Source organism: Brassica rapa, chromosome A05, assembly GCF_000309985.2.
Source record: "Brassica rapa cultivar Chiifu-401-42 chromosome A05, CAAS_Brap_v3.01, whole genome shotgun sequence".
NCBI classification, from domain to species: Eukaryota; Viridiplantae; Streptophyta; class Magnoliopsida; order Brassicales; family Brassicaceae; genus Brassica; species Brassica rapa.
This window is the reverse complement of record NC_024799.2, coordinates 23,400,536-23,428,523: the sequence shown is the minus strand read 5'-3', so window position 1 is coordinate 23,428,523 and position 27,988 is coordinate 23,400,536. Positions and strand designations below refer to the sequence as shown.

The window sequence follows — 27,988 nt, the reverse complement described above, 5'->3', positions numbered from 1 at the left end:
TGACAATGAACCACACTTTTTTTCTCTCTGGTTTGATTGCCTCAATAGGGTCAAATTCCTGCAAGATACATTTACTTCTACATCAGTTTTGCCAATAATACCAAATAGTTTTCCCAAGTTATTATCGCATTCCTTAGAATACCTACCTACTAATTTTACCAATTTTTCTCAGTGTTTCACCAAGTGGTACTATTATTACATATAGTTATACCATAATTCTTAGTTCTACACATCTTTCCATCCTTCACCAAAACATTACCAATTCAAAAAACGGATACTACGACTCAAAATCCAATCCTAAATTGGGAATTCTTCTAAATTTTTACCTTGTTGTCATCGTCCTCCTCCTCTTCCCCATCTCTATCTCCTTCTACTACACCGTCCAATTCCTTATCCTTAGGGACATCATCCTCACCATCATTCTCCTCTCCAGAGGCAACCGCCACCGCAGCTTCCACGAAGACATTTATCGGCTCCGAGAGGACCCCATCTGTCACCGTCACCATCGCTGGCTCCTCCGACATCTCTTTCGTCTCCATCATCTCGATTCATTCTCTCGATTTACACACAAAGCGACCAAGAAAGAGAGGGAAAGATGGGAAAGGAATGGAATTGGGATTGGGGAAGTAAATCCTAAATTAAGGTTTAATTAATTAGGTATGGGTCGAATCGGTCTAGATTTTCTTCGGTTTAAAAATGATTTACAGTTTAGGTTTAGTTTCAGTGGCGGTTTGAATTAAGTCAGTTTGGAACCGGGTAGAACCAGATAATACTTATAAATATCTCAACTTTCCTATGGTTTTGTGGTTTTACTTTCTAAATTAAACAATATTATTTTCATTCCACATTTTCATAAATAAAGAAAGTTCAACACCAAAATGGAGTAATTAGTAAGATTATTCCATAAATTGAGTAACCCTAGACATTAGGCCATTTTGGGGTCGAAAATGGAGTGGGGTCTAGATTTCCTTCGGTTTAAAAATGATTTACAGTTTTGGTTTAGTTTCGGTGGCGGTTCGAATTAAGTCAGTTTGGAACCGGATAGAACCAGATAATACTCGTAAATATCTCAACTTTCCTGCGATTTTGTGGTCTTTTATTTACTTTCTAAATTAAACAATATTATTTTCATTCCACGTTTTCACAAATGAAAAAAGTTCATCACCAAAATGAAGTAATGGGTAATATTATTCTATAAATAGAGTAACTCCAGCCATTACTTCATTTTGGAGTTGAAAATGGAGTGGAGTTTGAGAAGATTTTACTCTAAAATAATGTTTAAAATATAAAATAGAGTAGGGTTGGAGATGCACTTATAACAGATTTTTTTTTGATTGTTCCATGAGATGCACTGGCAAGAAAGACGATGTGCCCTTCTTTTTATACTTCACTCTCATACCATATTTTCTCTCACACAAACAAATTAATAACAGTCTTAAAGAAAAGAAGAAGAAAATGTCGTTAACTCAACTTATCTTCATTTACGCACTCGTCTCTCTCTTACTCTCCGGCTTCGCTTCCTCTCAAAAGTTAGCCAAAGATGAAGGTATACATATGTTAATGTGGGTGTACGTACGTTACGTTCGTATCTATTCGTCACTCGTCAGTTGTATAATGATGTTAGTTTTCTGTGTCGCAGTGGACGTTTTAAGAGCCGTAGCGAAGGGGTTACACCAAAATAACTGGGATTTCAGTGTGGATCCATGCGACGTCGCTTCAACCGTAGGAGGTTGGAGAACTCCTGACGCCGACGAGGTTACTTGTAACTGCTCCTCCTCCGTTTGCCATGTCATCTACATGTGCGTTCCTCTCTCTCTTTGTTCCCTTTAAAAAAATGTATATACATCTTCGTTTATAAAATTTCCATTTCCATGTTCAGATTTAATATCAAGCATAAATAAATGATTTTTGACATTCCATATGTTCGACTTTGCCCCTTTACGAATGCGAGGTCTCATTTTTAAAAGCATATTACCTGAAACAGAAAAACCAATTCAAAAGAAACCAAATTCTATATAAATATTTAAACGTTTCAGAGGTTGATTGTCTGCAGATTTTAGATTGGTTTTTGGTTTTTGTTTTTTAAAAACTACTTTTTTGTCCAATCAAGATTTTTTTTAAAGTGATTCCCTACAATTTAGGAAAACTAAAACTGATTTTTGTTGCCAATCAAGATTTTAACAAAAGAGTTTTCCTATAAAATAGGAAAACTAGATTTTAGATGTTTAACAAAGTTTTCAATGAAAAACCAAAATCCATGTTTTGTTGGTTTTTTTTAAATATGCACGACTACCTTTTAAAATATATAAATATAATATATCAACACTAGTTAAATATATATGTTTGTTAAACTTCTTACTTACGTACTTTTCTTTTATTATTCATATATATTAATATTTTACATTTTTAGTAAAATTTATTTTTTAAAAAAATTACTACTTGAAAAAAAAATATATTTTAATTTCTTTTTAACAAACATAATGTTTTAATAAAATATTATATATGTTTATTTCTTGTTTATTATATTACTATAAATTTTGAAAAAACTAATTGTAAAAATATAATTTGACATATTTTATTAATTATTAGTTGTTAAAACCATTTTCATCCAATGAAGATTTAATAACTAACAACACATGCATAAAATAATATTTCTATAGCCTTAAAAATTAAATATATATATATATATATGAAATGTTTCTAAATAGTTTCCAATTTTTAAATATTTAATTTTGTGTAACTTATATATATTTATGATTTATACTTTAGTATAATATAAGTTCTTTTTTATAAAAACAATAATTAAAAACATGTTACTTTATTTTAGTTTAAAATAATAATTATAATAGTTTTATAAATTTTAATGGTAAATTCTAGATATTTTATTGCTATTTTGATGTATTATTATAAACTAATGTATTAATTATTTTCTGAAAAACTAAAAAATACAGCAAAACCAAAAACCAAAATCAAAATCTAAAAACCAAAAGCTAAAACCAAAAACTAAAAATCAAAAACAAAAACCTGAAAAATCAAAAACTAAAATATAAAATCTAAAAACTAAAATCTAAAATCTAAAATCTAAAATCTAAAATCTAAAATCTAAAAACTGATGAAACAATCATCACCTCATATTTTTCTATAACCAAAAATAATACTAGATAAAAATCTTGAAAATTGGTATATTACCTAAACAGAAAAACCAATTTAAAAGAAACGAATGTTTATATTTTTAGAGATCTAGAAAATCTACCCAAATCTAATAGTCAGTATTAGGATATACATCAATAATTAGAATATAAAACTTATCATTATCTATATATATATATATATATATTATTTCATATTAGTTCAGGAAATCATGTTAGATCATTCCCTATATAAATTAGACATATTGTAACTATTTTTTTTTGAACTGAGACTTTCTATTAAAATGCAAGAAGGAAAAAAGTACAGGCTTTTGGGCCTTAATAGTTTTAGTAGTCTATTAACACATTAGCATATTAAAAAATTGGAACCCAAAAAGAGATGAAGAAGTGTTCGACTTTTCCAGTTTTGAGGCACGCAAGTGACGATCACCAAATCATATTGTAACTTATTTCTTTTTTATTTTTTTATGAGAATCAACAATACTTCTTCCAATTATATATTATGATCAATTTGTCATATATAAATATTTCGATGGTTCATATTTTTCTATAACAAAAAAATAATATTGGATAAAAATCTTTAAATCAAACAAATAAACTTTAATTCATGAATTATTTAGCTAAAATGTTATTTATGTTTAATTTTAAATAGAAAATATAATTGTTCAGTTACATGAATAAGACTAATATATTAAAAATATATGAACTAAACTTTGTATATTTTCATATACTCCTTCTGAATCATTTTAAATGGTGTTTAAATATATTTATTTTGTTTTATAATAAAATATGTTCAGATAAAATTTAAAATAATTTAAAATTTGTAACCAATAACAAAATACTGAATTTTTTTATTTGTAGAATTATTTAATGTTGCTTTTATCAGTTTATGTTACCAAAATAAATTACATAATAATTAAAAAAATTTTCTTTTGTGGGAAAACTTTAAACACCAATTAAAATGAAATAGAGGGAATATTATTTATCTTCTAAACTGTAATATTAAAAAAAAAATTAACATAGTGCAGATTTTTAGCTTATTTTGTTCAACTTTCGTGCTGAATAGTAGTGGGCCGAAAAATAAATAGGCCTATATTTTTGCAAACGGTATTTTGAAAACTCTTCTTTCTTTTTCTCTCTTAAATCTTGGACAGAGATGTCACGAGACAAGACCTTAATGGATCTCTTCCGAAAGAGTTTGCAGGACTTCCTTTTCTGCAGGGAATGTAAGAATAGCAAATATTATCCCTCGAACACCCCCTTTATTACAATATATGCCACTACCAGTGTCTTTCATTAACTAACTTAACTGATACTTTTTTCTTTCTCTTTGCAGTGATCTGTCTAGAAATTTTCTCAATGGTCCAATTCCTCCCGAATGGGGAGCCTTGCCACTTGTATACCTGTATGTATATATGCGTGTCTCTGTCCATATGCACTTTACATATGTGCTTGAATGTGTAGATTGATTTGTTGGATGATGAAATGCAGTAACTTAGGTGGAAACCGAATAACTGGTCCAGTCCCAAAAGAGATTGGAAACATTACAAGCCTTGAGTTCCTGTGAGTAGCACCATTCTTTGATCGATCTCTCTTTTTTAAAATGTAAATGTCTCAGATAATTCATATTTTGAAGATAACTGATACGTCTTGATTTTTTTGTTTTGGTTTGTTGACATTTCGGTTTAGTGGCCTTGATTTCAACCAAATCTCAGGGAAATTACCTCCAGAGCTTGGGAATCTACCAAACATTCAAATATTGTAAGAATCATTGTCCAAGTTTTTTAAAAAAAATCTACGGAACATTCATAGAATTCACTAGTGTTGAGACTATGTTTATCTTTGTAGGCATCTTCGATCGAACTACTTGAGTGGAGACATCCCAAGTACATTCTCCAAACTTACTACATTGACTGATTTGTAATACTTCCCCTAATATTCTTCTATTTCGTAATGCATATTTTGCTGGTGATTCTGACTTTATATATTAATATATATTATTCTCTTGATTTGTAGCCGTATAAGTGACAACCAGTTCACCGGTAGTATACCAGATTTCATCCAGAACTGGACAGAACTTGAAAAACTGTAAGCAGTTCTTTCAGCGTAAACAGAATTTTTCGTATCCTGTATGGGTATTGGTGACTTACAAATGAGTGAAATGTTGTTTTTTTTTTTTGCATGTTACAGGGTTATTCAAGCAAGTGGGTTAGTCGGACCGATTCCTAAAACCATTAGTTCTCTCAACAAGTTAACAAAATTGTAAGTACATCAACTTTGCGTATGTGATTCCTTGTTGTCACCTTTAGTGGACTCATTATCAACGATATTTATTGTTTCTTTTCCTAATCTGGTTTGTAGGAGAATCAGTGACTTGAGCGGACCAGAGTCTCCATTTCCGCCACTACAAAACATGATATCAATGAAGACACTGTGAGTTTGATTCTAACACTAAACGATTTCAGTAATAGTTTCTTCCAACCTTCTTTTAGCTTAAATTCTACTTCCACCCGCTATTTGTTCACAGGATTCTTAGGAACTGCAATCTTACAGGAGAGTTACCACCGTATCTTGGACCAATCACATCATTAAAACTCTTGTAAGTAAAGTCTTTTCTTCTTTGGTCAGCCTAAAATATGAAAAAGACTTCAAGATGACATTGTAAGACTCATTTTGCAGAGATCTTAGCTTTAATAAACTAAGTGGACCAATTCCGGTAGAATATAGCGCTCTTGCTGATGTAGATAACATGTATGACTCTCTGCTCATCTCTTCTTTCTTCTTGTTTTGTTAAAATCTATCTATGAATGGAAGTTTAATTTTGTGTCCTAATCTTTCAGATATTTGACAAGTAACATGTTAAGTGGGGAAGTACCAATTTGGATGGTAGACAAAGGAGAAAAGATGCAAGTTTTCTTCCACGATAAATGTATACAATCTTTTATAGTGACACATCCTAATACCGTTTTGTTTGGTTATTTATATTGCAGTGATCTTGCTTACAATGACTTTACCAATGATCTAAGAACCGCAGAATGTCAGAAGAATGATGTGTAAGAATAACAATAAATATTTAAAACTTCTAATGCCTTAAAATATGAATATACATCTTACAGTTTCTTGGTCCTTTTTCAATCACAGGAATATGTTTTCAAGCACAAGTCCTTTAGTGGCAAATAACCAGTAAGCCTTATTTTCTTCTCATAAGTTTTAGAATCGTCTTGCTCATTAACATCTAGGAAATATTCTGCCATAGTTAAAGCAGTCAGACCAACTCTCAGTTCATTTTTCTGACCGTAGACTATGGCTACTTCTCTCTAACACTGACTAGAATATTGATGTTATGTTTTTCTACAGCTCAAACGTTTCGTGTCTGAGTAGCTATATATGTCCCAAAAGTAAGTACTTGAAGCTATACTTTACAAAATCATATCTCTAACAATCTAGCAGCGTATATCTGATTTATGTTTGTTATTAATATTTTTTTCCAGCTTTCTATGGACTTCATATAAACTGTGGTGGCACTGAACTTACAATCAATGGGACTACGTATGATGCTGATACATCCGATAGAGCCTACGACAGTAGAAACGGTTGGGTTTCAAGCAACACCGGGAACTTCTTGGATGATGAGCGGTCTCCAAGAGGTGTAACTTCCTGGGCAAATACATCAGAGCTTAAGATAGCAGATCCTAGTCTCTATACACATGCACGTCTCTCTGCCATTTCCCTCACTTACTACGCATTGTGTCTTGGACAAGGAAACTACACAGTTAATCTCCACTTCGCTGAAATTATGTTCACTGGCAACCAAACATATAAAAGTTTGGGGAGACGATTCTTTGACATATACGTTCAGGTAACTTTCTAAAAATGTTTGATAAGATTGTCATGCTTTAAATCAACTGGCGTGCGTGGTAATGTGCAGGGAAAGCTTGTGGTTAAGGATTTCAATATAGTAGATGAGGCAAAAGGTGTTGGGAGAGCTGTGGTTAAGAGTTTCCCGGTCATGATTTCAGATGGGAAACTTGAAATAAGATTGTTCTGGGCTGGCAAAGGAACTCAAGATCTTCCTGTAAGAGGTGTATATGGTGCTCTCATATCAGCTGTATCTGTAGATCCAAGTAAACTTTGCTAAACTTGAAACTATCTGACAGAGAGAGCAAATGTATTTTTTTTGTTTACTAATTATCTTTAATGATCTTGTTGTAGATTTCATTCCACCTAAGGAAGCCGGCACTGGAAGTGGTGGTGGAAGCTCTATTGGCACGTTGGTTGGTGCTGTAGTTGCTTCGACGATGTTTCTTGTGCTTTTAATCGGTGGTATCTTATGGTGGAGAGGTTGCTTAAGACCCAAGAGTCAAATGGAAAAAGGTACGTATCAAAACTTATTGGGTCAAAAATCTATGTTTTTTTTTCTTTTGATAATCTAGAGTATCCGGCAAATCGAGGCTTCAACCGAATAGTCACTGGAGGTTGCTCGCAGTAGGAACTCGATATCTATGTCACTTTCCACACAAGTGGATAAATTTGAATTTGATAGGTTTCGAATACCGGATGCTTAACACCTTTCCAATCCTGCTGTACCACTCGACGGCCACTCTTGTGTGGTTTTAAAAGTCTATGTTTCTTCCTAAACTTAATGATGTTTCTATATTCTTCTTCACCTACAGATTTCAAGAACTTGGATTTTCATATAAGTTCCTTCTCGTTGAGGCAAATCAAAACTGCTACAAACAACTTTGATCCAGCTAACAAGATCGGAGAAGGTGGCTTCGGTCCTGTACACAAGGTTAGCATCATAATGTAGTTGACTTATTACAAGAAAAATAGAATGATGAACAATACTTCTTTTGTTTCTAAAAAAGCAATTTTCTCAACTAGCTTTTTTTTTTTTTGTAACACCACTTAATTTCATTCATTCAACCTTGTTCTGATACAATACAAGAGGGAATATTAAATCCTCTTTGCAAGAAAGCATAAAGTACAGAGATATATAAAACTAAATCAGATAAATCTTCCGAAGAAGGTGACAGCGAATTCAAAACAAAGCTTGAATTCGTCAAAAAAGCCTTCCCGACAAAGTCGGACAGCTGGAGAAGAGACACACAAGGCGACGTTGAGAGACAGCCCTCACCAACGAGAACAATCAAATTATTCTCGATTGCATCTTCAGGTCCCGTACAGACCGCTCCACAAGATAACAAAACGGTGAGTAAACTCCTCGGTAATAAAACCGAGAAGACATCTCCTTTCATAGAGAGGAGGCATGGTTGCAAAGTACTCTTCTCGGTAGAGGAAGAGGTTGAAACCGTAAGCAAACACGGTGTATCCACCGAAATAATCTTCATAAAAGAGAGGTATAACAATAATCGCACAACAAAGACCCTAATGAACCCATCAGAAATCTTGAAGCTCTTCACACAAACCCACACATCAGAAGTCAATCGCATAGTCACTTTTACAGTTCTTATACCACAAGACTGAAAGGGCCAGGCCCATAAACTTAGTACCCTCGGGTTGGAGACAACCATTCGCTTTACCGGAGACGGGGAGTACCTGGGAGATACGCCGAAAGTGGAGATGGGTGGTGAGGAGACGGGAACGTCGAACGGTGGAGATGGATGCTCACCGGAGCAAGCGGTTGAAACCCAACAGATCTTCTCGGAAACCCAGAGGAGACTGCCAAACCGGTATACTTTCGAGATGAATAAGGTGGTAGCGGACCGGGGAGCGCTCAAACTTAACAGACATCGAGAGTCCAGCGCTGAAAGCCTGGTAAACGGTGGAATCCCAACCACACAGGACTTCAAAATGCCGGAAACTATGGACGAGGGAAGATATTGCGACGGTCGAAGGAGTGGCATCCGGTGAAGGTCTTCGGAGCAGGAGTAGCGGGAAGATGAGACGTGAGTAACTGGGATGGCGGAGGCGGCAGTAGGTCTAGTCGGCGAAGCCGACGGTAGATCTAGCCGGGAAGACATGGATCTAGGGATTTGCGGTGTAGCTACTACACGCGTTGAATATTTCACCGTCCTTGATTTTCTCAAATAGCTATTTTTAAGTTTTTGTCGCAAAAATAGTTATCAATGAAGAAAATGATCAAAATAGCTTCTTTTTACTTTGAAAATTTAAGTTTTAATTTTTAACTTTTTTAATATTGAAACCCTATCATCAAAACTTCATCCCTTAACTCTAAATCTAAGTCTATATTAGTTAATCCTAAAGTATACATGTATTTTTACTCTTTAATAAAAATTTTTTTATCATTTTTCTCTTTGAGAGCTATTTTGTGAAAATAAACTAAAAAGACTATCACAGAAAATTCCTCTTCTAAAAATGAATATTATGTGTTTTATGCATCCTAAAAATACTTAAATCTGATAATAAATACATTATTTTTGTGATTAACTATTTTAAAAAATGTAAACCAATAGAAAATTAATATGTACAATTAATTTTAATAAAGCAAAAATATATTTTATTACTTTAGTTTCAGATTAATTTATTGTAAAATTTAAATATGTTTCATTTTAAGTGTCGTTTTACATTGTGTATGCATTTAATTGCTATTTTTCCAATTTTATCATTATTCTTTTAATTCATTAATTAACATAATCAAATAAAATAATATATTAATTAGGGATGACAGATGAAATTTAATGATTTTTTAATTGTTTTTCAACAAAAGACAAAACTAGACTAGGTAGGTTCATGAGTCGAGAGTTATCTCAGATGAACTAAATCAACATAAACTATAGCAGAATGCTGAGTTCTAGCACCTAATGATTTTTTAATCTGTGTGAAAAAAATATAAAACAACAAATAAAATGAAACAGAAGAAGTATTATTTATTCATATAAAACGCATTGAAAACATTTTCCTATCTTTTAAAAACTTTTTTTTTTTGCGAAAAAGTTATCTTTAGGAAACAGAGATTGTAGTTGTCTAAAGGTTTTGTCTATTGTATGAATCCAGGGAACGTTGACAGATGGAACCGTAATGGCGGTGAAGCAGCTATCATCAAAATCAAAACAAGGGAACAGAGAGTTCTTGAACGAGATTGCTATGATTTCTGCTCTACAACATCCACATTTGGTTAAACTATATGGATGTTGTGTCGAAGGTGACCAGCTCTTGCTAGTCTACGAGTACTTAGAAAACAACAGTCTCGCTCGAGCACTTTTCGGTTAGTGCACACTTTATAAAAGCATTAAAAACACTATGTCACTGTTGTCAGTAACAATATTTCTTTTGTTTCTTAAAGGTCCTCAAGAGACTCAAATAAGACTAGATTGGCCAACTAGGCAGAAGATCTGCGTTGGAATAGCTAGAGGACTAGCTTATCTTCATGAGGAATCAAGACTCAAGATTGTACACAGAGACATCAAAGCCACTAATGTCTTGCTGGATAAGGAACTCAACGCAAAGATTTCGGATTTCGGTCTTGCTAAGCTTGATGAAGAAGAAAACACACATATTAGCACACGAGTCGCAGGAACATAGTGAGTCAATCAATCAATGATAATGAAGAAGTTTCTTTCAGCTATGTTTAGATTTCTTGTAACCAAAGCAAACTTGTTTATGCAGCGGATACATGGCTCCAGAATATGCCATGAGAGGCCATTTGACAGATAAAGCAGATGTCTACAGCTTCGGTGTCGTTGCTTTAGAAATCGTTCACGGAAGAAGCAACACCATCACACGTTCCAAAGTTGATACCTTCAACCTTCTTGACTGGGTATAACTTTGTCACCTCTAAAACCCTAAAACCTAAACACATTTCTGAACAGAAATAGTATCATCTAAATCTCAATGTCTTTCCAAAAGGTACACGTTCTAAGGGAGCAAAACAAACTGATGGAAGTAGTAGACCCGAGGCTTGGCACAGATTACAACAGAGAAGAAGCAATGACCATGATCCAGATCGGGATCCTTTGCACCAGTCAAGTTCCGTCGGAAAGACCGTCAATGTCAACGGTGGTGAGCATACTGGAAGGAAGTTCCACGGTGAATGTTGAGAAGCTTCTTGTAGCTTCCTTCGACAAAGGAAACGAGAAAGACGAAGAGAGCGTGAAGGCGATGAAGAAGCATTACGCGATGATAAATGAAGAGGAGATGAATATGTTGGATCAGACTATCAGCACCGACGGACCATTCACGTCGTCTTCTACTTCCACGGCCAACGCCAGCGATCTTAAGCCTGATTCGGCGTATTGGAACTCTAGGGCCGTTTAGTTATGCATTATGTTAAAAAAAACACTATGAAACAAGTAATTGTGTCTTTTCTTTTTGTTTTCCTTTTTGTAAAATTTACTTTTGAACTGTGATAAATTTGTATTTAAGACAATTTCTATCCGTCTTCTACTTCCACGGCCAACGCCAGCGATCTTGTGTTTGTATATATTATATATATACGTATGTAATTACGGAGTTCTAAGCTTTACGGGAAAACCAATTAAAATGAAGAAAGATGCAAAAAATTGTTATCAAATCTTTTATTATTCATAGTCATTAATTGTCATATATATGTTAACCATATTAGATAATTCTGTAGTTTTATTTAAGGAAAAAATACACGATTTTTATATTTTGGGTTAATATAATGTTTTCTAGTAAATTGGATTTGAACCAACATTTTTTTTCAATTGATTCTTAAGCTGTCACGTAAGTTAAATTGATATCATAATAAAGTGACACTTATGCATGATCTCTTTTTAAATAGTACAAATTTAAGGTTATAATTTTTCAAATGATACTTAATTAATATATAGGGGATATATAGGAAAATAATGGATGAGAATAAAGTTATATAAGAATGATGAGGAATGTTTATTCTATATCAAATTTAGTGAGGAACAAATTTATTATTTAATTCTCTATAATAAAAAAATAAAAAGAAATAATTGTTTCTATGAATGTTAAAATTTATTAGGAATGCATTTTTCATCTCGTTCATTTGTCAGCATTCATAGCCTAGATATATACAAAGAACTGTTCATATTTGATTTCAAGATTTCTTACCAAAACGAATATGGCATTATATGGCATTATAGTTCATGTATTTGACTCAGAAAAACAAACAACAAAATTATATACATATGGGTGTATAAAATCCCAAGTGTGTATTTGATCTCTCTTTATCTCTTGCTCTCGTCTGTGGTGAAATGGGTTTACAGGATAACGCCATTTCTTATGGCTCTATGTTAGTGTTGTCGCTGCTCCTCCTTCTTCCTCCTCCTGCAAAGGGATGTGATATGTTCACGGGACAGTGGGTGAAGGATCCTTCCTACCCTCTCTACGATCCCTCCACGTGTCCATTTATAAGACGCGAGTTCGCTTGCAAGAAAAATGGACGGCCGGATCTCGACTACCCTACCTTCAGATGGCAACCACAGGGATGCAAATTAGCATGGTATCATCATCAGTTAATCTATAATACCTTTTAAATTCTTTCTTTGTTGTTGGTTCTAGATGTTTTACATCAAATGTATCATTTTGAATATATAACACACACACAAGCCAGCAAATTTCTTGATTTTAACGTTAATTATCATTTATCACACTTGCCTTAAGAAGCCACCGTTATTTTACTGTTTTGTTGTGTAGGTTCAATGGAGTAGATTTTTTGCAGAAAAATAGAGGGAAGAAGATAATGTTTGTAGGTGATTCTCTTAGCCTAAATCAATGGCAGTCTTTGACATGTATGCTCCACTCTTCTGTTCCCAAGTCTCCCTATACTATGACCACAGAAGGCACTATCTCAACCTTCACATTCCAGGTAATAATAATACACTCGTTCTGGTTACGTAAAATATATCTTTCAAATAGAAAACCGGGATGAGTTAAACCAAACTAAACCATAAATGCTTAATGAGTATGGAGTTGAAATAAAGTTTGATAGGAATCCGTATTTGGTAGATATAGTGAGTGAGAAGATTGGGAGCGTGATGAAGCTTGATTCGATCAACGATGGAAAGAATTGGTTAGGAATGGATACACTGATTTTCAACACTTGGCATTGGTGGAGCCGTAAATCGTAATTCTTCACTTTGCTTATTCAGTTATTCTTAGCTTAGTTAAATCACTAGAAGTTTATGTTCGAATTGTTTTGGGCAGATGGGATTATATTCAAATAGGAAGTAACTTCACAAAAGACATGGACCGCATGGCGGCATTCGAAATCGCACTTGGAACTTGGGGCAAATGGGTCGATAGCGTGGTAGATACTAGCAAAACTAGAGTATTTTTCCAAGGAATTTCACCATCTCATTACAAGTAAGTTGTTATACACATTTTCTTAATCGGCAATCAATCAGATATTTTAAACTTTCATTTTGTTTGTTTGGTAGTGGATCTCTATGGGGTGAACCAGCGGCACATAGTTGCGCGGGACAGACGGAACCACTTTGGGGGACAAATTATCCAGGAGGATTGCCACCAGAAGTTGGAGTTTTGAAGAGAGCACTCGGGAAAATTACCAAACCGGTGACTTTGTTAGACATTACTATGCTTTCATTGCTTCGCAAAGATGGTCACCCTTCCATTTACGGTATAGGCGGACGAACCGGCAATGATTGCAGCCACTGGTGTCTCTCTGGCGTACCAGATACTTGGAATGAGATTCTTTACAATTATATGCTTTAGTAAGAAATATTTAAAAATAGGAAAACAACATTATAACATATTTGTTATTGTGTTTGATTCTACATTTGAATGAATCTGAATAAACTAAAGGTCCGTTGCTAATAGACTACATATTTGTTATTGTGTTTGATTCTACATTTAAGTAGGACTCCATTTTTTTTTTTGAAACACTACTTATATTAATTCAAACAATCGAAACAGAGTTTGTTGCTGCCATAATGGCCAGCTCCGAAGATAAAACATTCTTCGCCAGTCCATCCGCTACACTGTTTCTCTCACGCGAGATCCAGGTGAACGAGATGGATTCAAAAGAAGAGGCAATAGAATAAATGTCAGCTAAAATGCCATACAAACCAACTAGTGGGGAGCGCAAGTTAATAGCTTTGATCAGGATCGCCGAATCCGACTCACATCTAAGCTTGGGGAGGCCAATTTCTCTGCACTTTAGGAGGGCTTCCCTCATCGCCAGACCTTCTGCTGCAAGAGGGGACTCAACATGCTGCGCAGTGGTCGAGAATGGGGAGACTCTCTCCTCTCGATTAGTTGTCCATCCTAGCCCTGCAATTTTTAAATTCTCGTTCCAGGCAGCATCGGTTCTCACCAAAACGCAGTCATGAAGCGGGGGTCTGGGTGGTAGTGCCTGTTTTGTTGCAGACAGCTGAACTTGGCTAGATATCCATTCTCGGGCGCAAGCGGTTGCTCTGGATATAGTTTCCTCCACTGTGATGATCTTTCCTTCAAAAACTAACTTGTTACGAGCTAGCCAAAGTTGCCAAATGATCCAAGGGGCAAGGGCTCCTGTAGAAACTCCAGTCGGTGGCAAGTTTTTCCTTGAGCAAAAGCTACTCCAGTTGCTCCTTAAATCTATGGATCCACTGTATTCAATGCTTGGGGAGACAGGGGCTGATTCCCATACCTGTCTAGCAAAGTCGCAATGAAAAAGCAGATGATCAATAGATTCAGGTAGATTACATCGTTTGCACTGTCCATTGGTGTTGATTCCCCGGGATTTGAGAGCTTCACCCACAGGTAGCGCCCCATGAAGCGCTTTCCAGATGAACAGCTTGATCTTTGGTGTTGTTTGAATTTTCCAAACATTCTTCTTCCAGTTGTAGGATGCATCCTCCGTGCTTACTGAATCCTCTGCGGTTCGAGAAGAGAGGACTGCAGCATAGCCGGTTTTGGTAGAGTAATCTCCTGTGTCAGTGCTCAGCCATGAGAGTTTGTCCGGAGCCCCGGTTAAGCTTGGCTTAATGGCTAAAATTCTCTGTTCCTCAAATGGGAGCACACGCTGGATCATCCCAATATCCCATTCATTCCGGTCCGGGAGCATGAGGTCAGACACTGTGAGATGTGAGAATTCTCTCGGTGGTGGTCCCATGGGTCTCAGCTGTGTAGAGCAACTGAGCCATGGTTTTTCCCAGATGTTGATGCTGGAGCCATTGCCTACTTCCCATCCTGCGGAGTTGACAATGATATCGCGTCCAATCAAAACTCCACGCCAGCCATGCGAGATAGCAGTTTTTTCTGAGCATTCTAAGAAGCTCTCATCACTGCAATATTTTCCAAGTAGAACTCTTCCAAGTAGGCTATCAGGATGGTTGATGATTCTCCAGCTCAGCTTTGCGAGGAAAGCTTCATTAAAACTCTGTATATCTCTGAAGTTTAAGCCTCCACTATCTTTCGGTTGCACCAGCTTAGACCAAGCAATCCAAGCCATCTTCTTATCTCCTATGTTTGTGTCCCACCAGAATCGAGTCAACGTTGATTGAATTCTCTTGCACAGAGATATCGGCAACTGGAAACAGGACATGGCGTGCGATGGAATGGGAGATAAAACACTGGTGAGCATAGTCATCTTTCCCGCAGTAGATAAGAACCTGTTTGACCAGCCACAAGCTTTTTGCTTTATTCGGTCCACAATAGATGAGAAAAGATCTCGCTTCTTCCTTCCAAACAGCTCTGGGAGTCCGAGGTATTTGCCGGTACCTCCCTCTTTCTGGATTGAAAGAGCATCCTTGATAGCTGATTTGAGAGCTGTCGGTGCGTGCCGAGAGAAGTTAATCGAAGATTTTTCTGTGTTGATTGACTGCCCGGAAGCCTCCTCATATCGCTTCAGTAATCGGCATAAAGCCTCACCATTTTCCTTGCTTGCTCTAAGGAAAAACATTGTGTCGTCGGCGAAGAGGAGATGGTTGAGACGAGGACACCCTCGTGCTACACGGACCCCTTTAAGGGTTCCTTCCTCTTGCGCTTTGTTACATAGACCCGAGAGGACCTCACTACACAAGATAAAGATGTATGGTGAGAGAGGGTCTCCTTGACGGATACCTCTACTCGGTGTGACTCTTCCTCTAGGCGAGCCGTTAATGAGGAAGGAGTAAGTAACAGTAGAGACACACTGCATAATCCAGTTGATCCACTTCGGGTGGAAACCGAGGCGTTGAAATACCAATCTGATGAAGTCCCATTCGAGCCTATCGTAGGCTTTGCTCATGTCGGTTTTAACCGCCATAGATACTCTCTTCTCAGCCTTGGACGTCTTGAGATAGTGAAGGACTTCATGAGTGATGAGGACATTGTCCGATATTGCCCGGCCCGGGACAAAGGCGGACTGGTTCTCCGAGATGATGTTCGATAACAGTGGCTGCAGTCTCTTGGTCAAGATCTTGGAGATGATCTTGTAGTAGACATTACAGAGAGCGATGGGCCTGTATTCCGCAACTGTCTTCGGGCTTTGAATCTTCGGGATGAGCCGGATATGGGTTTCGTTGATCTTGTCAGGCAGCTTATCCGACACAAAGAAACCCTGGACTTCCTTGACTATATCCGCTCCTATATTTTCCCAGTTTGTGTGGAAGAAGCTGGCCGAGAAACCGTCAGGCCCCGGCGCTTTGTCTGCGTGAACAGAGAAAGCTGCCTCTTTAATCTCCAATGCAGAAGGTATGCGGATTAGCTCTTCATTTGTCTCTGCCGAGATCATTGGGGAGAGGGCGTAGTGCACAGTATCTTCTCTGTCTCCACCCATAGAGGTAAATAGTCGCTGGAAGTACTCGACAATAACCCTCCCAATTTGGTCCTCCTGGTAGACTGCTTCCCCTTCTGCGTTCTCAATGACCGAGAGGGCATTAACTCGTTTCCGGTTCTTTGACACAGCGTGAAAGTATCCGGTGTTTCTGTCTCCTAGGCTGAGCCACAGCTGTCTACTCCTTTGATGCCAGTAGCTCTCCTCTGCTGCATAGGCTTCGTCGAGCTCCTTCGATACTTTCGCTATCAGCTCTGTGTCGTTTACAGGGTCCGTTAGAGCTTGTTCCAGCTGGTGCTTCTTTTCCTCTATACGGGCTCTACTGTTTAGAGCTTGCTGTCTGCTCCATTCGATTAGGACTGATCGTATAGCAGAGATCCTGTCATTGACAGTTCTAAATGATCCATTCTTCCACGTCTTGGCCACTAGTTCTTTAACTTCTGGATTGTTCTTAAGCCGTCGATCATAGCGGAACATTCCACGTTTCTTCTTCTTTTCTGGCTCGAAAAAGGATAATACGGGTTTGTGGTCCGATCCTTCAAAGGCAAGGTATTGGGAACTTGCAGTCGGAAACAACTCAGCCCAGTCACTATTCGCAACTGCACGATCTAGCCTACAGCGAACCAGATCATCACCACGCTTCCCTCTCCATGACAAGAAATCTCCCGAGTATTGGAGGTCAAATAAATCACCTTCGGAAAAGAAGGTTCTCAAATCTGTAAAGGATCCTTCAGGGCGAATTGCCCCACCATCTTTCTCTGCGTTGCTAAGTAGGTCGTTGAAGTCGCCGGTTAAAAACCAGGGAGCTTCTCGGGCCGCGTTCAGATCAATCAAACGATCCCATAGTTCTTTTCGTTGAGGTCTGTTAGTGTCGCCGTAGACAAAGGAAGCGAAAAATTTTTTCCCTTCAAAGATAATACAAGTATCAATACAGTTTGTAGAAGTAGAGAGAACTTGAAGGTTAATTTCTTGCTTCCACAATAGCGCCAAACCTCCAGCCCCGTGTCCCACAGGTGAAACTAGAACTCTGTTTTCATACTGCAGCTTGTCCGTCTTCTTTGCAACAAAGCTGTCGGGGTTTTTAGTTTCCATAAGGAAAAGAATGTCAGGAGAAATGTTTCTCTTCATCTCCTTTAGACGTCGAACTGTCCGGGGATTCCCCAAACCCTGACAGTTCCAACTCGCAACTTTTAAGGAACGAGAGAAGATGGATTTTGAAAATCCATCTTTCTTCTTCTTGATGACGCCGGAATCAAATTGCAGATGGGCTGATCCTCCGAGTTTGTTTGCACCTCTGCTCTTCCGTTTGCTCCTCGGGCTCCTCGGGCTCCTCGGGCTCCTCGGGAGCCTCGTGATGAAGAGGGTTTTGACTTTGCCTTCTGCGGGTTTCTTTGATCCGTTTCCGGAATAAGTTTTCTTCTGGTGAGAGGTGGTTTATCTTGTGTGAGTTTTCTCTTTTTGGAAGTCGATCCTCTGATTAACTTTGGGCTTCCTTGCACCGTACGTCTTCCTGGAGGTCGTCCAGGCTTTCTCTTGCCTGTTTCCTTGGATGCATCTTGGCCTGGTCCTTGTAAAGGTTGGACAGTAGGCCCTAGCCGGAGAGCAGCTGGTACTCTTTCCGCTGTGGGTTGCTGTTCCGGGCTTTGCAAGGTATCTGTAGGCGCTATCAAGGTTGCCCGAAGCATAAGTGCTGCTGTTTCCTCCATTTCACCTTCTTCCTCTGCTCTTCTCATGCGTTCCTTGCGGGCCGCGCTCTCAGTTGGATCATTGCATTGGGTATATTGTATCATGGCCTCCCTGACTTCTCCCACTGCTGCATTAAATACTTCCACTGGAACAGAGGCTTGAACTTCTTCCAGGGGAATCCCCCTAGTTGGATTGATTCTTGACTGCCGTGGAGGAGAATCCTCTCTCCCTGGTATTGATCTATCTCTGGATCTAGTTGGTTGCAGGCTGCGGTCCCTGGATAAATATTTATCCGAAATGTCTCTTCCCAGGTCCCGTGGCCTAGAAGAAACCTCACGCAGGTGCAGGTTTGTGTCACGGTGATAGGAGGACCGACTATCTTGGCTACGATAGTCCTCTCTTCCCCGCTTGGGGTCCTCACTAAAGTATCTTCGGGGGACTGTATCTTGGCTGGAGCGAGACCTGCGTCGGGCCTCTAGTTCATCTCGCGCATCAACTTGGCGATCTCGCCGGTTATAGTCTTGTCTTCCTCTGTGCTCTGATCCTTGAGCTGTGAAATGGAAAATATTAGAACCTGAGTCGCGATGCTTGTAGTGCGTTCCCCTTCTCTCAGGTTCCTCATTTCCCACGCTAGCTTCCTGAGCTTTAAGAGCTCTAGCTTCATGCTTGGCCTCCAAGCAATCTTTTAAGTCATGATCCAAGCGGAAACATTTAGGACAATGCTTATCGAGCTTTTCATATACGAAGCTCGCTGTAACTTCATCTCCATTCGCATACTCAATCACCGATGATTTGATTAGCGGGAGCAGTCCATTAACCTGCACCCTCATTCTCACCGTTGATGAAGTGATTTCCATCTTTTCAAAAACACCCAGATCTTCGCCAAGTTTCTGGATTGTCTCCTCTGTCCATAGATGTACAGGAATTCCTTGAACTTTAATCCAAAAAGGCAAGGGGGATGGGAAATTTTTGGAGACCGTGGGTTCCCATCTCTGGACAATAACCATCCATCTTCCATAATAGTAGGGTCTTTTTTCCAAGACCGATAGTAGATCCTCCTCACTGTCAAATTGAAACTGGAACATTCCGTTTCCTAGGTCAGAGCCGACCGGTTTGGATTTTGCCTTCCAGAGATCGGTGAAAAATGGGATGAGAGACCAGACTCGCTGCGCCGTTCTGTTGGTAACACGGCCTATGAGTGTTAGAGAGTGGCGTTGCATGAGCTCAGCATTATCCGGGTCTTGGATTCTGATGCGAGCAGTTCTTGGGGCTTGAGAGGGGTCAGTAGCTATTTCTTTACCTTTATCCGCTCTCCTAAGTCTTCCAGACATCTTTTGTTGTGAGGTGGAAAGCACGAAGAAACTAATGTAGTAACAGGAACCCCTGTGTCAGTTAGTTCCTTAGAGAAGCCGCTTTGAAGGCTTAAGTAGTTGCTGGTGGAGTCAATTTGTGAGCAATAACTTCTTGGTGGTTGAGATTTAAATGACAGATCTTCTTCTAGTTTGTGATAGAAAGGTATATAAGGAAACCCTTAAGCAAATTTGTGAGCTCCTTGAAAGGCTTCTGTGATTACGTCTCTGTTCTGAGGAAACCCTCGGTGTAGTGGAGATCTTCAGCAAAGTTGGGCCCTGAAGAGGAAACAGGTTCCGCTTCGGGGAGAGGCGTGGCTTTGGGTTGGAACGACCGGTTGGGAAACTCCAGCAGGCAAGTTAAGCGGCGAGAAGGCGGCTCCGGCGGTCCCTCCGACCATGGTCGGGGGAAGAACCCGATGTATAAAAGACCAGAGCGTGGAGAAATCCAATGGTTTTTCCAAAAAAAGAAAGAAATTCGAAAAGAAACTCCGTTGACTTTTGGACTAAAGCAGGATGCTGGACAGGAATGTGCTTGGGTCTATTGGATAAAGACTGCTCTCGAAAAGGTCGTCTGGGAGAGAAAAATTGTTCAAACCTAAATACTTACTTTTAAGTAGGACTCCATAATTCGACTTATTAAGGAACAAATAAATATAAAATATGCATTCGACGAGTGAAATCAAAGAGGGGGTAGTGACTAGTGAGGTTGAGAAAGGGGATGGATGGTGTGCGACCCAAGCAAGTAAATCGGATGATTAGAGGCAGACTACGAATTCGTTAGATTAATAACTTCCATTACAAACAAAACACGTATGAAATTACAAAATTTTCAAGCAATCTCTACATTAATTAGATAACAATGGAATACTGAACGTGAATTAAGAATCATATTCATGCGTTAGCTATGTCTCAAAGCCAGACAACCATGGAGAAATCACAATGGTTTTTGCATGAGCACCTAATCTCTTACGGTGAAATTTAAAGTAATAAAAATGTAAACTATTACGGATAACGACAAAAAGGGTCCTTAGCTCAGTGGTAGAGCATTTGACTGCAGATCAAGAGGTCACCGGTTCGAACCCGGTAGGGCCCTTTATGTTTTTATTCTTTTTCCCTTTCGAAACTGTATTCTGCTCATTCTACCTTTAGTCCCTTGAATATACTCATTTTTACATCCTAATGTTAGAATGCAAGATCAATTCTAGAAAAGCTACAAGTGTCATACCTGTACTAAGGACCATGGTCTCAAAACTCTTTGCTGGTCTTGTTTTCAGCTTTCACTGACCCTGCAACAAGTAACATGAAACAATCAGCCACAGATATTCTTACCAAAGGAAGTCATCTTTTCCTTCTGGTGAATAGATTTATATTTTGGAAGAAAAGCTGTGGATTTAAAAGGAAACACATAGAGAGAAAATTCTTTAACAGCAACAAAAAGCAAATTAGAGTATGAAACAAATCAACAATCCTTCATTATTATATTGTACTCTACAGGCTTCACCGTATCTGATGCTGCTGCCTTGATGGCGACGCCTTGATCCCTCTTCTGTGGCATAGGACTGAGCATAGCCCATCTCTACAACCCAGCTACATATGATTTCCCTCCAGTTATAGTAGTGACATCTGTGAAAGAAAATGTTCAAAAAGGACTCTTTACATCATTGAAGTTTGATAATTGTACAAAAAATAAGAATGCATACCTGAATCTCCAATTATGGCTAGGTTCAAAGTATCAGCGACATAAACATTCCCTTTATCATCCATTTTGACTCCTTTTAGGATGATTAAAACGAGCCTTGCTATGTTTTCCATCAGCATGTCCCCTTTTACCTTGAAATGATCCAGCCACCGATCTTCCCTTGCTGTTTGCACACACAGATATTATAAACAAAGTCAAAACAATCTCCAGCAGCATAAAACATATTGAGAGGTGAGAGCATTGTATTTACAAATTGAGCAATCACGACTGAGAGGATGTTTTAGAGGACGATGATCATGTAGTCTACTTCAGAACCGAGGACATGGGCTTAACCAACGAACCTGGTTTCCATTTACAGCAAATATGACATCAAACTCAACCGCGAGTTCATAAGAAGAATAAAGAGTAAGTTAACTATCAATTTAATTAGACCACCCACAACTGGGTGTTGAAACTCACTTTTAACAGTTTAAACCCTTGCAGTGAGGATGTTATACAAGTGTTTATCTATGTGTTATCAACAAGCATTGAAAAGTTTCAACAGCTGAAAAAAAATTTTGTGGCCTGTACTACCACGTGTCGCTCTGTGAATGGCCAAAAACATTTAGCGCATTTAGCGCGTGCGTCACGCATACGGATTAACCTGTTTTTTTAGTCTGGATAAGATTTAAATGTTTTGCTCTTATTGACTGAGCAAATTTCACTTGATATTTAACTTCACCTAATAATTCAAACACATTTATTACATAATAAAATTTGTTTTTAAAATATCAAAATTCAGAAAAAAATTATTTATAAATAGAGACTACTCTCATTTCATTTGGATACAGAAAAAATCATCATTTTCATTATAATCAACTATTTTAGTGTTTTAAACTTTTTTTGGTTAAATGAATCCTAATAATAATCTTTTTAACACCCAAAACTCTTCTAATTTTCTGTTCAACTTTCAAAATCCCAACAATTATCAATTTCAAAACCAAATTTCCAATGTACTAATTAATGTATTTTTATTTTGTGTGCTTCATATCGTGTGTGTTTAAAATTTATTAATAATGTGTGCTTGTATTGTATATATTAAAAGTTTTTTTTTAATTTTAGTTGTTTTAATAATATTAAGTTTCTTACTTTTGAATAAAATTAAGTAAATATCTAACTTAAAAATGAATATGTTCTTAATTTTAGTTTTTTATTATAGTGATTTTGGTATTATTTAAAAATAAGTTTAGTATAATAATTTTAAATAAATATTATTAAAATTTATTTTATTTAGTTTTAAATTACTTATTAATATGTAATTGTTATGTTTTAAAAAACAAAAAATATGAATTAAAAGTTGTAGAGTAGAATGTTGAATTTTTTAAAACAAAATTATTGTAAAGTACAAAACGAAGTGGGTGTTGAATAAATGAAGTGGAAGAGAGAAAAGATGATGTGGAATGTTAAAAAGAAAAAAATGAGGATGTTAAAAACTAAGAGGGTGTTAAAATCATTGTAGATAGTCTTACCAACTAGAACCAAACTGATGATTAGGATAATGAGTGAGCAGAAAAAAAAAGCACCCAAATCAATAATTGCTGATCAGAAATTTATAAAAAAAATCAATAAAAACTAAGGTGGTAATTTACCAGAAGGAGGAGCAGCTTGAGGTTAGAAGCTGTGAAGAAGAGTAAAGACGATGAATAAAGTAAGCAGGAGGACCAGCTTCAGGTTAGAAGCTGTGAAGAAGAATAAAGACGATGAATAAATTAAACAAAGTCTTTATAAGACCCAGTAAAGCTCTTAGATTCTCCCATCTCTTTTCTGTAGCTTCACGAGTACAAGTTATGTTCGAATCGAACCCTAGACAGAATCAAAACAAACCAATTTGCAGATATGGAACAGTTCATTTCCAAAGCAGTAATGTACTAACCTTTCTGTGCTCTTTTCTTGTGGAAATTACCTTTTGTGGTTAGTGTTTATAAATGGTCATTATTACTGATTATGTTACTAGGCCCCTTTTATAGAGCCCATTACTGAGCCCATTAATGGTCCTACCTTGGATGTGCCCGTTGGATGGTGCTAATTGCTTACCCACTGTAAGTCCTGAAGAAAAGACAAAATAATTAGAAAACAAGAAGGAAAAAAAAGCTGAAACAGATCAGAAGCACTTCAACGATTTGTCTAATCAACATCAATACCTCCTTTTTACTCTATTGTCTTCTAGGTAAATCAACAGTACTACTCCATAAATATATGTGTGTGATTGTGTAAATAGAAAACCACTCTATTGTATCAAATAAAGGGTAATCTAAAGGGAAGCCTACATGTACTAGCCTCGCTCATTGCTCTCAATTTTTCTTTTGAATATTGAAATTCAGTTGTCTGAACTTTATTCCGTTACCAGCTCCACTCCATGTATTCATAACCGTATGTATAGCTACCGCTATAAGAGTAAGTTTACATTTAACCCCATTATAAGACTAACAGTTGTTTAGTTATAGTAACTTCTTAAGATAAATTCAAACGTTGGACTTGGCAATTAGCATCCTTGATTTGCTTCCATCGATAAGACATACAACTGTACTTGTTCTGTTTTTCACACGTAATTAGTGTAAAACCAGTCTTGCTAGTTAGCTGTCTTTATGCAAGTTGAACTTTCCTTAAATTTAAATAATTAAGATTTGATTACAAGTTTGTGGAATGATGCGCTACTTTTTTTTGTCTCTTCTGTGTTACGTACGTATGCAAAATATTTTATTAAGTAATAGAAACTAACCTACAAATTCTCGTTGATTATGTAATAATCAGCCATTAACTTGAGTTATGCGCAAAGCAATTCAAATGTGTGATCGTTACACTCTTGAATTGCCACGTGTCACTTTTCGAACCACACTCGTACCAGGCGGACCGGTCTTCACGCAACAACTTTCCTAACCGTGTGGTATTGCGACTTTGTCTGACTACGTACGTAGTAGCAAATTTTTAAAACATGTCATAAATCTGTATTTGTCTGCATACTTACCAACAACACCCTTTCCGTTTCGACGTTTCCGCAGCGTCAAGCGTCAATGTCGGTGTAAATATCTCTTAAGTTACGAGGGTATATCAGGAAACTTGAGTCTTTTGAACTTCCCAAGGCTCACTCTGCTTCACCTCTCTCTGTCATTTACTCTTTCACCTCCCCCTACTAGTCTACACTTCTTTCTCTCTCTAAACTTCGAAAGCTTAACACTTTTTCTTTTTCTTCTTGTATTCTCGAGCTCCGGGTTTGTCTTGAAACCGCCAAGGAATCTTTATCTTTATCTCTTTTTCGTTTTGCCCATATTGTCGATAGGAAGTGATAAAGCAGAGAGAATATTACCGGGGAGAGTGTATTTTCTTCGATCAGGTTTGCTAATCAACATCTGTTCAAATCTTGTTTTCTTTCTTCTAAATGATTCGGTTTTGTTTCTCTAGTTTACAATCAATAAGTAACTTGCGAGGCTTATCAAAAATCCCATCGTTGAAAATCCATACCATGGTTCTTGAATTCACATTGCGTGCACATAAGGAGTATTGCATTCTATTTATCTGTTCTTTGTTTCCTACCCTTCTTTTCAGTAGGTAGTGATTTGAAGTTTCTTATGATTGATTTAATCTGTAAGGGTTTAAAGAAGAGGTTAGTCTGTCATTTCTGTTCATTTCTTTTTTTTTTCTTCAGATTCACTCTACAATGAAGTGTAAACAACTAACAAACAGATCATAGAAAACCTGAGTTCATTTCTAGGTTACTTAATCACTAGATCCTTGGGTTAATATTCAAAAACAAAAAGTGATATGGTTAAGTGAAATAGAGAATATGAATGTTTTTGTGAGTAGTAAGTCTGTGACTGTACAAAATGTTAGGTAGCTATGTTAGGCTTAGAGTCTGCCCTACCTTTATCTTTTTTCAAATGAGTGGAATCAAATGACCATTCAATAGAACCATATGCATACAAGCATGTGTGTTTTTGTGTGTGGGGGCACTTTTTGATCCTTGGATTCTAGTTTAAACTGATTTTGGTTCCTAGCAATTATGATTCCTGAATTACTCTAATCCTTTTGTTTCTCAGTGTTCCATAATTGATAACTCAAGAGTATCTACATGTATTTAAACTCATTAGCTCTTTTTGTACTCTCTTTTGCACTTTTTTCTTGACTGTTTCTTTTCAAGAAAATGTTAAATAGAAAATGAGAACAGAGGGGTGGTGTTGAATTATTTGCATGTGTCATGTGTTCTCTCTGCAGATAACCCATTTGGGTACAAATTTTTATTCTATGTTATTTGTTTGATTCTATAGCAGCATATTTTGACTATAGAGCCCCACTACATATATAGCAAACCAAAAGATTTTCAGAACATTAATTAGAAAAAAGTAGATCGGATCATGAAAAAGAAAATGGTACTACACACGCAAGTTGTTTATTCTTCTTCCTTGGACATTTCTTGATTGTTTATTCCTTCAAATAAAATAAAAAGACACATTTTCTTTTATATATATGAGCCACATTGTCCCCATAACTTTGGATCAATCTGTGTCCACTTGATATTGTAGGCATGTATCTCCCCTCTCTGTGTACTTTTATATATAAATGTATATGCATTACATTACTTCTCTCCTTTGTGACAATAAAAAGTGTAGTGTTAGCCATTAGTGAGATCATCATCTCTTCAAACTCCTTATCTGCTCTTACAAAGTTCCATTAATGGTCCTAGATCTAAATTTTGCTTTTACCTTTTCCTTTTTATTTAGATATTGACATCCATTGCCAAGTCCCATTCATAACTTTCTTCCTTATCATTTTATCTTTGCAGATGGAGACTGTGAAGCCACTGGATGTTGTTGCTTCAGGAAAAGGAAAACTCAGACGCGCGTTTGTGAAAGTCATCAACGTTAAAAAGCTAACCGGTGTGGTTCCAGAAGGTGACAAAGACTTGGTGAAGAATGCTGCAAATCTTTCAGAGTCGTTCGACAAACTCGAGGAAGAGTATGAGAAAAGACTCGCCATGGAAGCTCTTCTCGCAAAGCTCTTCGCCACGGTCTCTTCGATTAAATCAGGCTACGCGCAGCTGCAGTACGCTCAGTCACCGTACGATCCAGCTGGGATCCAGAGAGCAGACAGCTTGGTGGTGTCGGAGCTGAAGACATTGTCTGAGATGAAACAGAGTTTCTTGAAGAAGGAGTTTGATAGTAACCCCGATAGAACTCTTGTCCTCGCGGAGATTCAAGAGCTGAGAAGTTTGTTGAAGACTTACGAGATCACTGGGAAGAAGATGGAGTGTCAGTTGAAGCTTAAAGACTCTGAGATACTCTTTCTCAAAGAGAAGTTTCAAGATTTAACGAGTCAGAACAAGTTGATGGAAAAGAGATTTAACCAAAGCGATCATAATAGTCCAACTCATTTCGTTACTTATCTGCATCACACAGTCAAGTCTATCAGAGGATTCGTCAAAACAATGGTTCAGCAAATGAGATTCTCCGGCTGGGACGTGGATAGAGCAGCTGATGCGATACAGCCTGGAGTGTACTACTACAAGCGAGACCACACGTGTTTCGCCTTCGAGCATTTCGTTTGTAAAGTAATGTTCGAAGCGTTTCATCTACCTTACTTCTCAACCGAATCATCATCGAGTAAGAGCAGAGAGATGTTCTTGGAGAGGTTCACGGAGCTTAGATCGGTGAAGGTAAGAGAGTACATAGCGTCAAGGCCCAAGTCGAGATTCTCGAGGTTCTGCAGGGGTAAGTATTTGCAGCTCGTGCATCCGAAGATGGAGGTTGCCTTCTTCGGACATTCGCACGTGAGGAACCAAGTCTCTGCCGGGGAGTTTCCCGAGACGAGTTTCTGCGGTGCGTTTTTGGAGATGGCGAAACGGGTTTGGCTCTTGCATTGCCTTGCGTTCTCTTTGGAGCCCGAAGCTTCGATCTTTCGAGTTTCTGAGGGTTGTAGATTCTCGGAAGTGTACATGAAGAGCGTGTCGGAAGAGTGCTTGTCGGAATCTGAGCCGAGAGTTGCGTTTACTGTGGTTCCTGGGTTTAGAATCGGTAAGACTTCGATACAATGCGAGGTTTACCTTTCTCGTTCAAAGTCAACGCCGGACAGTGGATAGATTCCGCCAGGGGTATTAAGGTAATTTTAGGTGGTGGGGATATTTTTGGTTTAGGGGAAATAAATGAGGAGAAAATTTGCTGACCGTTGGATTAAGGGAAGGATTGCAGTATGCGACTGTGCCCTCTTTTTTTTTTTTTATACTATTTTGTTTGTCAATATTTGATCAGAGAGACAGAAGCATCTTTGAGCTGTTCTCCATCTATTATTAGTTATCGTCACTATCTTCTGTTTATGTAAATAATTCGTAATAATAAGATATTATTGTCATGGACTCATGGCTATACTTTCAAGTTGTATGTTGTGGTTTTATAATATGAAT

The 27,988-nt window shown here is 37.5% G+C and overlaps 4 protein-coding genes and 1 non-coding gene across 11 annotated transcripts; 4 read left to right on the top strand and 1 right to left on the bottom strand.

Annotated features, from left to right (window-relative positions):
* The first annotated feature begins 1,320 nt into the window (after nucleotides 1–1,320).
* Nucleotides 1,321–11,529, top strand: LOC103869981 (probable leucine-rich repeat receptor-like serine/threonine-protein kinase At3g14840). 2 transcript variants are annotated; one of them, XM_018659123.2, is made up of 24 exons: nucleotides 1,321–1,546; nucleotides 1,640–1,799; nucleotides 4,304–4,375; nucleotides 4,486–4,554; nucleotides 4,641–4,712; nucleotides 4,839–4,910; nucleotides 4,998–5,069; nucleotides 5,166–5,237; nucleotides 5,340–5,411; nucleotides 5,511–5,582; nucleotides 5,677–5,748; nucleotides 5,829–5,900; nucleotides 5,990–6,055; nucleotides 6,140–6,202; nucleotides 6,291–6,332; nucleotides 6,507–6,547; nucleotides 6,641–7,008; nucleotides 7,078–7,273; nucleotides 7,362–7,523; nucleotides 7,823–7,941; nucleotides 10,128–10,338; nucleotides 10,417–10,654; nucleotides 10,740–10,890; nucleotides 10,980–11,529. In XM_018659123.2, the coding sequence occupies exons 1-24, from the start codon at nucleotides 1,342–1,344 to the stop codon at nucleotides 11,385–11,387; spliced, it is 3,147 nt and encodes a 1,048-aa protein (XP_018514639.2). In that variant the 5' UTR covers nucleotides 1,321–1,341; the 3' UTR covers nucleotides 11,388–11,529. The 2 variants fall into 2 exon arrangements, with proteins under 2 accessions (XP_018514639.2, XP_033148645.1); XM_033292754.1 differs by having other exon boundaries at nucleotides 5,990–6,202.
* A 238-nt stretch (nucleotides 11,530–11,767) lies between these two features.
* Nucleotides 11,768–13,936, top strand: LOC103869978 (protein trichome birefringence-like 41). Its single transcript, XM_009148065.3, has 5 exons — nucleotides 11,768–12,564; nucleotides 12,759–12,930; nucleotides 13,025–13,188; nucleotides 13,269–13,427; nucleotides 13,502–13,936. The coding sequence occupies exons 1-5, from the start codon at nucleotides 12,317–12,319 to the stop codon at nucleotides 13,794–13,796; spliced, it is 1,038 nt and encodes a 345-aa protein (XP_009146313.2). The 5' UTR covers nucleotides 11,768–12,316; the 3' UTR covers nucleotides 13,797–13,936.
* A 4,016-nt stretch (nucleotides 13,937–17,952) lies between these two features.
* LOC103869979 lies at nucleotides 17,953–24,313 on the bottom strand. 5 transcript variants are annotated; one of them, XM_033292784.1, is made up of 3 exons: nucleotides 21,560–24,313; nucleotides 21,361–21,482; nucleotides 17,953–21,145 (listed from the first exon to the last, which is right to left on the bottom strand). In XM_033292784.1, the coding sequence occupies exon 3, from the start codon at nucleotides 19,836–19,838 to the stop codon at nucleotides 18,012–18,014; it is 1,827 nt and encodes a 608-aa protein (XP_033148675.1). In that variant the 5' UTR covers nucleotides 19,839–21,145; nucleotides 21,361–21,482; nucleotides 21,560–24,313; the 3' UTR covers nucleotides 17,953–18,011. The 5 variants fall into 5 exon arrangements, with proteins under 5 accessions (XP_033148675.1, XP_033148674.1, XP_033148672.1 ...); XM_033292783.1 differs by having other exon boundaries at nucleotides 17,953–21,482; nucleotides 21,560–21,721; nucleotides 21,809–24,313; XM_033292781.1 differs by having other exon boundaries at nucleotides 17,953–21,721; nucleotides 21,809–21,899; nucleotides 23,187–24,313.
* TRNAC-GCA lies at nucleotides 20,881–20,952 on the top strand. The gene has a single exon. It is a non-coding gene; the product is annotated as a tRNA-Cys (tRNA).
* A 376-nt stretch (nucleotides 24,314–24,689) lies between the features above and the next one.
* Nucleotides 24,690–27,942, top strand: LOC103869980 (protein GRAVITROPIC IN THE LIGHT 1). Of its 2 annotated transcripts, none has more exons than XM_009148068.3 (2): nucleotides 24,690–24,928; nucleotides 26,375–27,942. In XM_009148068.3, the coding sequence occupies exon 2, from the start codon at nucleotides 26,375–26,377 to the stop codon at nucleotides 27,665–27,667; it is 1,293 nt and encodes a 430-aa protein (XP_009146316.1). In that variant the 5' UTR covers nucleotides 24,690–24,928; the 3' UTR covers nucleotides 27,668–27,942. The 2 variants fall into 2 exon arrangements, with proteins under 2 accessions (XP_009146316.1, XP_009146315.1); XM_009148067.3 differs by lacking the exon at nucleotides 24,690–24,928 and adding an exon at nucleotides 24,966–26,268.
* The last annotated feature ends 46 nt before the right edge of the window (nucleotides 27,943–27,988 follow it).

Coding starts and splice junctions, on each gene's coding strand:
- LOC103869981 (XM_033292754.1), top strand. CDS start 1,342: ATGAGATGCACTGGCAAGAAAGACGATGTGCCCTTCTTTTTATACTTC. Junction 4,713..4,838: donor ATTACAAGCCTTGAGTTCCT/GTGAGTAGCACC, acceptor ATTTCGGTTTAG/TGGCCTTGATTTCAACCAAA. Junction 10,891..10,979: donor CCTTCAACCTTCTTGACTGG/GTATAACTTTGT, acceptor TCTTTCCAAAAG/GTACACGTTCTAAGGGAGCA.
- LOC103869978 (XM_009148065.3), top strand. CDS start 12,317: ATGGGTTTACAGGATAACGCCATTTCTTATGGCTCTATGTTAGTGTTG. Junction 12,565..12,758: donor CAGGGATGCAAATTAGCATG/GTATCATCATCA, acceptor TTTGTTGTGTAG/GTTCAATGGAGTAGATTTTT. Junction 13,428..13,501: donor ATTTCACCATCTCATTACAA/GTAAGTTGTTAT, acceptor TTTGTTTGGTAG/TGGATCTCTATGGGGTGAAC.
- LOC103869979 (XM_033292782.1), bottom strand. CDS start 19,838: ATGTCTGGAAGACTTAGGAGAGCGGATAAAGGTAAAGAAATAGCTACT.